At 44.4% G+C, this 12,640-nt stretch overlaps 1 protein-coding gene across 1 annotated transcript; it reads right to left on the bottom strand.

Moving 5' to 3' along the window:
* Nucleotides 1-11,949: 11,949 nt before the first annotated feature.
* On the bottom strand, nt 11,950-12,360 carry pirt (phosphoinositide interacting regulator of transient receptor potential channels; the record flags this gene model as incomplete). Its single annotated transcript, XM_079253139.1, has 1 exon — nt 11,950-12,360. Exon 1 carries the CDS (start codon nt 12,355-12,357, stop codon nt 11,950-11,952), a length of 408 nt encoding a protein of 135 aa, XP_079109265.1. The 5' UTR covers nt 12,358-12,360.
* Between the last annotated feature and the right edge of the window lie 280 nt (nt 12,361-12,640).

The following is a 12,640-nucleotide window of genomic DNA, read 5'->3' as shown; positions in this document are numbered from 1 at the left end:
TATTAGGCGTACAAGACTGAGCTAAAACAGGTTAAAATCCCAGGACAGGTGTGAACATGCAGCATAATCTGGGTTAAATACTGTCAGTCAATACTGGGGAAAGTTTCTATATAAACACCTGCATGTTTATTATATGCATCAGTGGACCAATACCATGAAGTAAATAATTCCTGAGAATTAAACATTCCCATAAAAAGCCTTTTAAGATTTTGGGGTTTTTTTCCCCCAGAATTTCAACTTTCAGTGTTTTCTAGTTATGCTTGATGTTTCGCTTCAGTTTGTTACAAGAAAAAGCCTTTTACTGGCTGCTGATTGGACGACTCAAAACCAAAAAAGTGCTGAGAAATGTAATTATCAGCAGCAGCGTTGAATGCCTGACAAGTGTAACTTCAGATGTTCCTGACACTGAGACATAATAAAACCTCATTTAACCCCCATTGGATCCTCATTTTAAAGGCTTGACATCCCAACTATTGGCCAGACGAGTCCAGCTGGAGCAGGGGTGTCCAACTCCAGTCCTGGAGGGCCGGTATCCGGCAGGCCTTTGTTGTTTCCCTCCACCAACACAGCTGATTCAAATCAAATGGATCCAGCAGATTCTTGTCAGCCAATTTTTGGATTTCGGTCAGGTGGGTCGGCGCATGGAGACAACAAAAACCTGCAGGATAGCGGCCCTCCAGGACTGCAGTTTGACACCTGTGAGCTGGAGCGTCCTGGAGGGTCACAGTCTGGCAGGATTTCCATGTTTCTCTGCTTCAACACACTGGACGTCATTTATAAATGAATCCAACAGCTGATGAAGTCCTGCACAGGGAGTTTTTAGTTTGAGTCAGGTGTGTTGGAGCAGGGAAACAATGTGGTGACTATTTCTGGACATCACTGATTGAGGTAAAACTGATGTTTACTTGGCTGAAGCTCAGAAGACCGAGTGCAAGCGAATGCAGCATATGATGATGTTCCAACATCGCTGTGTTTTCTGATGGGATTTGGAAGTCATGGTGTCTGCAGGTGTTGCTCCAACGCTTTTCTAAACATCCGGCGAGCAGCGATTTCTCTCATGACGGCGGATTCTTTCAGAACCCATCAGTGAATTCTCTGATGAACTGGTCCTCACTCCAGTCTGGCAGGCAAACTCACTGGTTTCTGTTCATCTCCATCATCCCGGCAGTCACGCCTGAATATCCGCTCTGTGAGTTGTGCGTTCTACTGGTTATGTCAACCTCTTTCGGCCATTTTTCTTTTCACCTCTCTGCTGCAGACAGCTGGAAACATCCGCAGCAGACCGTGAAACTCGCTTCATTCAAACTTTTCTCCTCTTTCAAACATTCCTGACAACCGCTGTTATAAAACCACTGCACTGGTTTTTAGCCACTGCTGCTTATTTTTGTTTACATTGTGCTTGTTTTCAGCTGATAACTTATTTGCTGCTGTATTTATGCATTTCTCACTCTTCTTCTATCTTTTTGGAAATGTAATCTGGTTTTCTTGTCTTTTCGCTGCCTCTTGGCCAGGTCGTCGCTGTCGATGAGAACATGTCCTGAGGGGACTAACCTGGTTATGCATGAAGGTTTTTAGCATCACCATCCTCACCAGCCGCGTACATGGGCAAAGGAAAGACGTGAATGTAATGAAAGCACCAGATGTTGCCACTGTGCAAAGAAGAAGAAGAGGAAGAACTAAAAAAAATTGATTTTTATTCCTAAAGCAAGTTTTTACTCATAATCAGTTAAGTGTTTGTGCTGCAGAGATGAAAGCTGTGAAATGCAGGAAAATCTGAAGTAAACAAGAATTATATCGCTGGCTTTTTGCTTCTCCAAATTTGCTTTGATTTTTCAATCCAATAACCACTTTATTCACTATAATTATTATTATTCAACTGTATAATTCACATGTCTGATCCCTGGGAAGCCTCCTGTCTCCCAACCTGCCCCTGGCTGAATGTTGTCCTCTCATCCATCCACTCATCTTTGATTGATTGAATCAAAATGCTAAAAAAAGAAAAGACCATGCCATTAAATGTTTAACTTTTACACTAAAACTTTGCACCTGATTTAGCAGAAGTGTGTCTCTAAATGCAAACCGACTGCTGAACAATTTTAGCTGCATCCAAGGCCAGATTATCCAATGGGCATTATGGGCACAGGGGCCCACGCCCTCTTGGGGCCCATGTAGGGCAAACATCAGCAGTTTGGACATGAAACAAAATGTACAAAAAAGCCAGATAGTTACACCAAAGTGTCCAGTGTATTGCTATTGCTACCACTGGCTGAGAGATGTTAGAAATGTTGTCTTAGTGTAAAATTCACAATTTTCACAATGTTGCAGTGGGAAACGGGGCCCCTGGAATACTATGGCCCCAGGGGCCTCTGCACTTTTAATCCGGCCCTGGCTGCATCTAAAGCTCGAAAGAGTTTGATTGACGACACAGATCAATAAAACGCTGCCGCTTCATCTCTATAGCAACCACTAGAGGGAGACATCCACCTTCTCAGCCCTCCAGACTCTAGGATGACATCACAAAGTTTTCAGCCATTTCAGGCTTTCAACCTGCACCAGTCAAATAATCTGCATTCAAGTGACAGAAAATAGTTTGGAGGATCAATGTGAGCTGCTGAAGCAGCTTGTTTGTTATCTGACATTCTTCTGGAGCGTAGTCACACCTGACTGAAAGCCTTGACGATATTTCTAAGCCTTTACTCCTTAGAAAGCCGTTTACCTTTATTTATACTCCTTTATCTTTGCACGTTTGCTTCTCAGACTTCCTGTGTGTTTGTGGCGAGCTCTTTCTGTCCGCTGGCGACACACAGTCCCACTTCCACTCCCGTCCAGGAAGAGCAGCAGCCACAAATGGATATCAGCTACAAGTCAAAGCTCTTTCCAACCACATGCTTGGGATTCACGCAGCATCCGCTTTCTGGAAACGTGAGCCTCGTGTTCTGGCAGCGAAGCCTCTTATAACCTGCATCTCTCCTGGGAGCTGCCGTGAGACCCTCATGTGTACAGCTGTGATTAAGATTGTGACGACGTGCAGCATCAAGGCATCATCAGAGAGAGAGAGGCGCTGAGCAGCAAGGTTTCCATCTCCCTGCAGAGACCCATTACGCCTCTTCTCCATTTCCTCTCTCAGGAGCAAATGGACGTATTAAAACACTCCGCCTGTCTGAGGGAGCTAATGGTGCCTTGAGTGCTGATTAAGGTGAAGATTTGGGTGTGGACGAAGAGTGTTTGTTTCATTCTCTTCTCTTTTGCCACCACAAAAGCGTTAAGATGTGCTAGATGGAGCTGTTTCCATCAGCCCTAAATGCACAAAAAGCTAAATATCGTCATAAAAAGCTGGAGGTGGAAACAGCTACATGTTGGAAAACCTCTGAAATATCGCTAAAACGTTTTCACGCTATCATGAGGGGGGGGTTTCAGACGTGTCCATACGGAGATGTTTTACAAAAGTGTGATGGAAATACTTTGTTTTCGTATTTACGCGTCCCTAGACGTTACGACGGGGGTCACGTGACCAGGTGAAGATAGCGTGGACGGAAAAGAAAACGGAAATCTTCTTGTTAGATAGTTAAAATGAAATAACCTCCATAATTGGCGACAAACAGCAGGAACTAGAAGGAGACATGAGGGTAAGAGGGCTTCGAAAAGACGTGGAAAATCCTCCGCAGCAAGAGGAAAACCCGAAACGGCGCTACCTTCCATATGCCGCCATAAGCAGCCATAAGCCGCCATAAACCGCCATAAGCCGCCATATGCCGCCATAAGCCACCATAAGCCGCCATAAGCTGCCATATGCCGCCATAAGCAGCCATAAGCCGCCATAAGCAGCCATAAACCGCCATATGCCGCCATAAGCCGCCATAAGCCGCCATAAGCAGCCATAAACCGCCATAAGCCGCCATAAGTAGCCATAAGCCGCCATATGCCGCCATAAGCTGCCATATGCCGCCATAAGCCGCCATAAGCAGCCATAAACCGCCATATGCCGCCATAAGCAGCCATAAACCGCCATATGCCGCCATAAGCCGCCATAAGTAGCCATAAGCCGCCATATGCCGCCATAAGCTGCCATATGCCGCCATAAGCAGCCATAAGCCGCCATAAGCAGCCATAAGCCGCCATAAGCAGCCATAAACCGCCATAAGCCGCCATATGTCGTGACTCTCAGACGAGATCTTTTGAGAACCACGGCCTATGCGCATTTTTAACTGCATTCAACGCAAACACTTGCCAGTCACAACTGTAGCTTGTCGGAATGATAGAAACCTTGCTTTTATTTGACTGTTTCCTGCTTCTCGACAGGCCCAGAAGACGAGCGTCGGCTGGATCGGGCTAAATTTATCTCACCAGAAACCTCCAGTGCGAGTTTATCTGGTTTGGTCACAATAAAGACACAGCAGCGATTCTTAAAGCATGTTTAGTTTCAAACTTACATAGCAGCTCACAACAGAAAGCTAAATCAGGCACAACTTTTCATCCTCGGCAGTTTTTAAAAGCTTCCTTCTGATAAAGTGCAAATAAATACATTTTTTCACTCCACCAAAGTCTGAGAATCTCTGCCCTCCCCCCACAACTCTGCTGACAGGCTGCTTCTGCCTTCATGTCAGAGGGATTAGTCAAATGTGTCCTTCCTGGATTTTAATTTATTCCGCAGTGGCGCCAGAGAGTCACAGGTTGACAAATTCAGGCCTTTTCGTGCTTCATTTTTCTGTCCAACTTCATGTGAGAGTCTGCTGCCTTCCACAAGCTGCTCCATCCCGTCACAAAATGTCATGCTTAGGCAGGTTGAGCTCCTCCTCGGACACCGTCAGGTTCCCTATGTACCAGAATATCCAGAACACCAGGCTGAGGAAGATGAGCAGAGGTCCGGACAGCACGAAAAAGTCCCAAAAACTCAAAGGCGCAAAGATCCCGATGAAGAAGAGGAGGATCCCCACCACGTCCAGGAACATGGCGAGGAACAAGAAGACGATGGTGCACTTCCCCTGCTCCATGGCTGGAGGTGAGACGGAGCTGCTGGATGTCGCCTGGCGGTGTGATGAGACTGAGAGCGACTCATTCCTTTCAAAGGAAGGCTTGCATTTCTTTCATAGCGACAAGATCGAGTGGAAAGACCAGAATCCAACCAGAAGAGTGGGTTGTGGAGGAACTTCATTCCTCTGCAGGGCTGACTTCATTTGCACCTTTTCTTATGGCATCTGTGACTCAGCAGCATTGTCTGCGAGCAGCGTGGGGCTTTTATGACCACAATCAGCTGCGATTACGTGATAAGTTGCCTGGAATTAATAAAGAGCCAATCTTTCTTCATCCAGCTGATGAAAAGCTTCTTTTATCAGATCAGAAGTTCTCCTCTGAATTCAGAGCTTTGCTCAGTCTGCTGGAAGCTCTGCAGGGATGGGGGGGGGGGGGGGGGGGGGGGGGGGTTCACTGCATTTGAGTTTTCCTCCAATCTTTTCATAGTTCCCCTCCCCGCATGCGTCACAACCGACTTTGAAATGGCAACAAGGAAATGCATGTAATGGAACTTCGAGTTGTTTGACCAGTCTGTTTGTCTTTCCTCGTGTGTCCGGGGTGTCGATCAGACCTGGTGTACACAGCAGAGATGAGCTGTTGTGTACTGTAGCAACGTCTTCGCTTTGATAAAGGGAGCCGAGCTGTCCGTCAGGCTGACAGAGTTTCAGCCTTTTCCATCAAACGACGGCGCTGATGTTTGCATAAGGTGTGCCGTGACTGTAGGTCACACCTGCAGCTCAGGCTGCTTTCCACACATAGCGATACACTTTTCACATCATAAAAAGCAGAATTTCATGAAATATTAACCTCGTCTTAGCGAATATATATACATATAAAACATCTTTATAGGTGTCAGGCCATGTTGAGGACTTTTATATTTGTTTAACCAACACCACACCATGAAGTCAAACCAGTCTAACCAGTGTTTCTACTGCTTTGACAGCAGATTAAACAGCAAAACACAGGTTGACTTTCTGTCTAGCAGCAGCTGTGAAAAGACAAAAAGGACATTTTTAAATTGTTTGACAAGCAGCTGTGAAAAGACAAAAAGGACATTTTTAAATTGTTTGACAATCTTTCTAGAAAGTGAAACTGGAATAAAGAGAATTCCTGCTAATATAAGTGAGTATCAGGACTTGTGAACATTTTGTAGCTTTAAAAGACAGAAAACTTTTAGCGCTGCGTTAAATCATATAATCACAAAGTGCACTAAAACTCTACGCTTCTGAATAATGAATCATAATCCCAACAATGCTTTCAGCCTGTAATGTGCAGCTTTAAATCAATTAAATGACATCAAACTCAACAGCCTCACTTAAAGCTGAATGGATGGGACTCCATCACAATGAGAGTTAAATAAAAACTACATGAAATGTTGCTTCTCTTCAGGGGTTTCTGTGCAGTCGGAGGAGAAAGAACCTCTCAGGTTGGGTTTTCATGCCCAGCTGACCAGCAAAGCCTGCTGCTTAAATATATCCAGAATTTAACCAGGAACTAAGAAATATATCCAGAATTTCCCCAGGAAATGTTCAAACATCCCTTTTTGTCTGAAAGTGCAAAATGATCATTTAAAAGCTGCAAAATGAGGAGTGTAGAACCGTTTTAAAAGGGGATCGCTGGTCGTACTGGTCATGCTGCTTATTTTATAGAGAATTAAACTTTTTTCACCCTTTGGTTGGTCTGACCAAACATTCTTCAGCATCATACTCCCCCCCCCCCCCCATCACATGAAGTTAAACTGGGCCTTCACCACAACATGCTCAGATGTCGGAGTTGATCTTCTCCACATCAGGAGAGTCCATGGAGTCATCATAGCCGTCGTTGGAGTAAGCCGTGGACTTTCCCCACGTCACCCTGCCGGATTTGCGCGGAGGTGAGTCCACCTGGCTGCGCTCCTCATCCTCCACGCACTTGGCGCGCGCGCCTCCTTTCAGCGTCTTGCTGAAGCTCTCGGATATTTTCCTGGCCAGCTGCACGATGCTGCTCCTCTTCCTCTGCATGTCATACTCCAGCACCCGGACGTTCCCCACGTGCCACATGATCCAGAAACCCAGGCTGAAGAAAATGAACAGGGATCCGGTGTAGATCAAGAAGTCGCCATAGAAACGGCCGTCGATGCTGACGTTGGCGAAAATCCCGACGAAGAGCAGAACCAGGCCGACCACGTCGAAGATGATGGCCAGCAGAAATAACGGCAAGCAGCTCCCGACACACTTCCTCACATCCATGGTGAGCAGAGAGCATAGCAGCATCTGCAGGTGTCTAACGGCGGGATGCGTTGTCCTGCACCTGCATGCACACCTGCGCGCACCTGGGCAGGCACGCCCCACCTTCCAGCCAGGATAAACACACCCACACACACACACACACACACACACACACACACACACACACAATGAGCGTCGTTTTAAAAAGGCACTTTCCCCTTTTTCCTCCCCGTGCAGAAGCAGAAACTGAAAGTAACAATCATTTAGTTTAGCAGGAGGAGCTGCAGGCTCGTGAACACGCCATTTGCTTGTCAAATCCTGGTGCATGCTGCACCTTCCTGATCCTCACACACCGAGGCCAGCTGGAGGAGGCAGCCCTCTGAGCCATCACTATGTCAGACATGCTCTTATTCTTCTAAATGACCTTTCCTGAATCCCAGCTTTCGTGCCTTCTGGGTTCATTTAGTGATCAGATGAAGCAGCACAACATCTGTCAGCTTGACATGCAGTCAGAGACAAACAGGAAGTTGCTGTCATTTAGTGAAATGTGTGTGTGTGTGTGTGTGTGTGTGTGTGTGTGTGTGTGTGCATTAATGTAGTTTATGAGGCAAAAAGTTGATGATGAGCTAAAAGTCATTATTTGGTTTTACAGAAGATTGTGTCTTGGTTGTGTGTTCCAGAAGGATAAACACGCTGCTGAAAACACACCCGACCATGGAAATGCTACAGATGTGTGATAACAGCTTGCTTCAAGGGTGTCCAAAGTCGGTCTCCGAGGACCGATGTCCTGCAGGTTTTCCATGTATCCCTCTCTTTTCTGACACACCTGGCTCTTCGGATCAATACAAACAGCCAATGAAGTTCTGCACAGTGAAAGATTCTTTTGAACAGGGATACATGGAAAACCTGCAGGATTGTGGCCCAGAGGACCAGAACTAGGCGCTCCTGTTCATCTAAAGACTGCATGACGTTTGTAGGGTTCAAAGATCAGATGTACCCTCATAGAGCCCAGTGGGACATATTTGTTTCATGCAGACATTTTACAAGACTTTATGTTAAAATCTTTGCTCAAAATCCAGTTGAACACAACCTGATAGTTGTTTTCTGTCCCCTAAATGCTAAATAGCACAAAAAAGTGTTTATTTTATCTTTTACATTTCATTAAAGAGACCAATAAAGACCTCATTTAAAATTAAAACACTGTTTTTTCACACGTCTGGTAGCAAGACCCCCGGCTTCGGGTCCTGGTTGGTGATACGGTTCTGACCTCCAGGGAATCAGTCAGCAGCCTCTGTGTTGTCACCTGTCTGGGGCAGCCTTAAAATCTACTTGCCAAAGTAAATCAACGAGTCTGTTTCTTGTTTTCGGAGGAAAACGCGGCGTGGATGCTTGCTGGTGCTTTCATACAGCCCCTTCTGCCCCCATTTTTATTCTTTGGCTTTCAGCCCAGTTTGAGACTAGCTAGAGTTTGGTTTTATTTATTGCTTTTTACAATTTATTTTGTTTTTATTGATTTAATCTGTTATTCTTTAAAATTGTTTATTGTTTGCAAAGTGTTTCAGAAGCAACGAACAATTATTTTATTGCATTATTTATCTCCTTTTAATCGTTTTATTCTCTTGTGTTGCTTTGGCTAAACATGTGCAGCACTTTGTCTCCACTCTGGCTGTTTTAAAGGGCTTTAGAAATAAAGAAGAGTTAAGTTGAGAATCGCCTGTAGCCCATCGTTGTCTTTGTTAAATATAAATTTTTTTATAAAATAACAACGGTGAGATGTTGTTGATAATTACTTTTTTTTAGCAAAAGATTGCATCTAAATTTGTGGTTTATTGATCATAATCACCGACATTGGCTGGTGTTTCCATGGCGACATTTTAACAACGGGTTTGGAGAAGCTGTAGATGCTCACAAATTGGCTATTTTGAAGGCGCCCATTTTTTTCCCCAGTTGGTGCAACTGGAACGCCAACCTGGTAATGACATCACCAACTGGGACTTGCCATAACTGCTGCTTACTGCAGAAACTTAATGACAACAAAATATATTACAGAGTTTTAACAAAGACAACGGGCAACAAGTTGGGCTGGTACAGCCATCTTTAAACCTGGAATATCAGGTTCATCTGAAACTTGTGAGTTCCAGCTTGGAAAAACAATGTCATGACATCTTTTTCCTGGAAAATTCCTCATAATGCCAAAGACAGCTGGACCACATGATAATGTTGGCCAGACCTGTTAACTCTGTCAGCTGAGTGACAGCTGGGAAAGCCTATCATGGACACAAAAGAGCAGAGCCAATTATAACGCACATTATCTGAAAAAAGTCTGTCTTTAATTTTATTTTCATTTAATCCCATTTCACAAGTTAAATGGGTTGTAAAGTAGGACTTTCAGCTGATTCATGCAGCAGCTGAAAAAATCTTACTTTCCTTTGCATTGTCATTTTTTGTGATCTCCATAAGATGCAAATGAAGAAACTGGAACAAGCAGCGTTTCTTTGTGATGCTGGAAGCAAAACACAACCATTTAAAACTGGTCGAATGTTAAGTTGTCTCTTATTAGTTAACACAACACTGGTTCAGACCTTGAGTTAGGAGTTATTTTTATACCTAAATGATTCATAAGTCAGTGTAAAGTGGCTTGATAGACAAACAACAACAATTCTCTGAAAATAATCGAGTGAAAGGACTGAAGCGAAGAAGCAGAGAGAGTCAGAAAGCCTGAGGAACTTCAGCAACGCGTCACTTAAACAAACTCCAAGAAACTCTGGTAGTAAAATATAAAGAAATGAGGGATGGATCAAGGCTTTCGCACAGGACTGCACGGAGCTTCTGACATTTACATAGAATTTACATAAAGCATCAAGACAAACTCAAATGTAAACGCATCACCGGAAAGTCAAATCTGAAATGTGCATAAATATGTAAAGCTTGTTCCATCCTCCACCAGAAGCGAGAACATTGTACTTGTTCTCGAGGCCCCGAGAAGAAAATGACGTTGTTTTGTTCCTGTGGATGTGTTTGAAGAAGATGTTAACACATCAGGTTGGCAGAAGTTTCGACATGCGTGTCTCCGAGAAGTAATATGTGATTGGTTGGACATTTGAGGTGGGCGTGGTCAACACGGAAGAGCACGAAGTGGAAAGCAGGGGCGGACTTACCATTAGGCAAAACTAGGCAGTTGCCTAGGGCCCCCAGTTCTTTAGGGCCCCATAAAACTTGTCATACACTTATGGTTATTTATTACTTACTTGTTACTAACAAAAATTAATTTTTTGATTAAAATGCATTTGCTAAACTGTCAGCAGAATGATTATTATATTCTGTGTGTTGCATAAATACACATCCTCCAGACAAAGAACATAATTTTTCATGAAATATCAGTGTATTTTCTACATAGACACTTGATTTCAAACAAAATTTTAAAGCAAACTGACCTTTACCTGCGTGGGGTAAACCTGAGATGCCTGAGTGGAAGCAAAAGCAACATGACAACAGCGGAGGAGATCATAATGTCCCTTCTCAGAAAGAGACATAAAAAGAAGTTGTGCAGTGGACGCTGGTGGTCCATGCAGCCATTAAATACAGTCTTCTTTGTTCCTTTGACTGGTTGCATGTGAGCTTTACTGCTCAACACTGCCCCTACTGTTTTCTAATCACCCTGCTCCATTGGTTTCATCTGAGAATCCAACTGTTTCCACTGTAAGCTCTGTGTTGGTCTGCAGAGGCCTAACCCGCACCTCTTCAAGACCCGATGTGCACCCCTGCAGCGCACCCTTGTTAGTGAACCACTTATTTCCTAACATTCCTAAAATTTATGCCCTTTAAAAAAAAAAAAAATTTCTCTGTGCCACTGTGCTTGGCCCCCCCCACCAATAATACTCTAGCTCCACCCCTGGCCCAGCACTTTTTTTCCTTAAAATCTGCCTCTTTCTTGTGTAGTAGAGTGAGAACACTGGGAGAGCGTCCATCCTCAAGCAGCCTGGCGATTCTGTGCTTGTGCACAAGTATTGATTAGCTGTTTTAAATACAACCTCTGCTGTGCTAAAGAGAGCGTTCTGACTGGACCAAACTGCTTAATATTGCATGCACGTTACAATGGATGCTGGGTCTGGAGGGGTTACTTATAATTTCCAGCCATGTAATATTTAAATCCTATTTAAATGTTTTTTTTTTTTTTGCAGCAGCCAAATTTATCACATTTAATTCAAGGTTGAAAGCATTCAGATTGAAAGTATCCCTTCCAGAGGCTCAGATTCACCACAACCAACTTAGCGGATGTAACCAGAGACAGTAAACCGGAAAGTGACAATTATAAGCTCTTTTAATAATTCATGAATCAACACTGAACTGTGCCACACAGCTTTAGAAACCCCACATTGTCCATTTCTCCCTTTCATAAATATTCAGGAGGTCTCTTTGCTCTCTGCCCTCTTTGCTAAATTGTGTGTGAATGTGTGAATAATTGCATTTTACACACCACCTCGTTGTTCTTGTGCTTCCACATTAGTTGCAAAAGCTAATGCAAATGTTGTCATGCACTATTAAGACTGCGATTGTGTTGTCAATTCTGGTAAATCAGGGCAGTAAACATGAACATCGCCAAGCTGAGGCTCAGAGTAACTCATTCCCATGCTGAAAAGATTAACTTCAATCTGGTGTGCCATTTAAGTTGTTTCCTCTGAGGAGATTTTTAGGCCTGAAGTTTCCTGGAAAAACATCCACATCGATACCATCACACATTAAACACTGGAGGTCTGTAGTAGCTGATGGGCCTCTTCATACCCGACCGCTTCCTGTTCTCCTTGGTGATCGGAATCAGGACCACGCCCACTACGAAAACCATCAGCCCAATGGACAGCAGGGCCGGTCCCACAATGTTGGTGACCTTCTTGCAGTGGCCGGCAAAGTACAAGGCGCTGATGATGATGCCGCAGACCAGGAAGCTGCCCCCGGTGGACATGAAGTGGATGGGGAACCAGAAGACCTCACATTTTTTACTGGAGTTCTCTGTTGTCCAGAGCGACTCGCTGCGGGAAAGACTAAACACGGTGCTGGCTGTGTAGCTCGGGGGCGTCAGCTGATCCTTGGACTGGGAGAGCGTGCACTCTCCCAGGGGGATGTTCTCCGGGCTGCCTGGCATGACCTCCTGGGTGATTCTGTGAATGTGATATCATGTCAGGATTAGTCTCCAGGAGAAACTGTTTCTGTGTTTCTAAAACAAGAAAGGGTGGATTACAGGTGAAGGCAGTGAAAGCTGGCAGAATATTGAACTTATTAATGCTAGCAGGACTAAAGCGTAATCATTATGTCAGTGTTGCCTCATTTTATGGATTACTTTTCATCTGTTCATTTTAAGGATTTTAAGGCAAAGAGCTTTTCCTGATCCTAAATGTTACCAGAGACGGCTGCATCTGATGGCCCGT

Source organism: Telmatherina bonti (genome assembly GCF_933228915.1).
Source record: "Telmatherina bonti genome assembly, chromosome: 14".
In the NCBI taxonomy this organism is placed as follows: Eukaryota; Metazoa; Chordata; class Actinopteri; order Atheriniformes; family Telmatherinidae; genus Telmatherina; species Telmatherina bonti.
The sequence above is the reverse complement of the archived record's forward strand: the minus strand, read 5'-3'. Positions and strand labels throughout refer to the sequence as shown.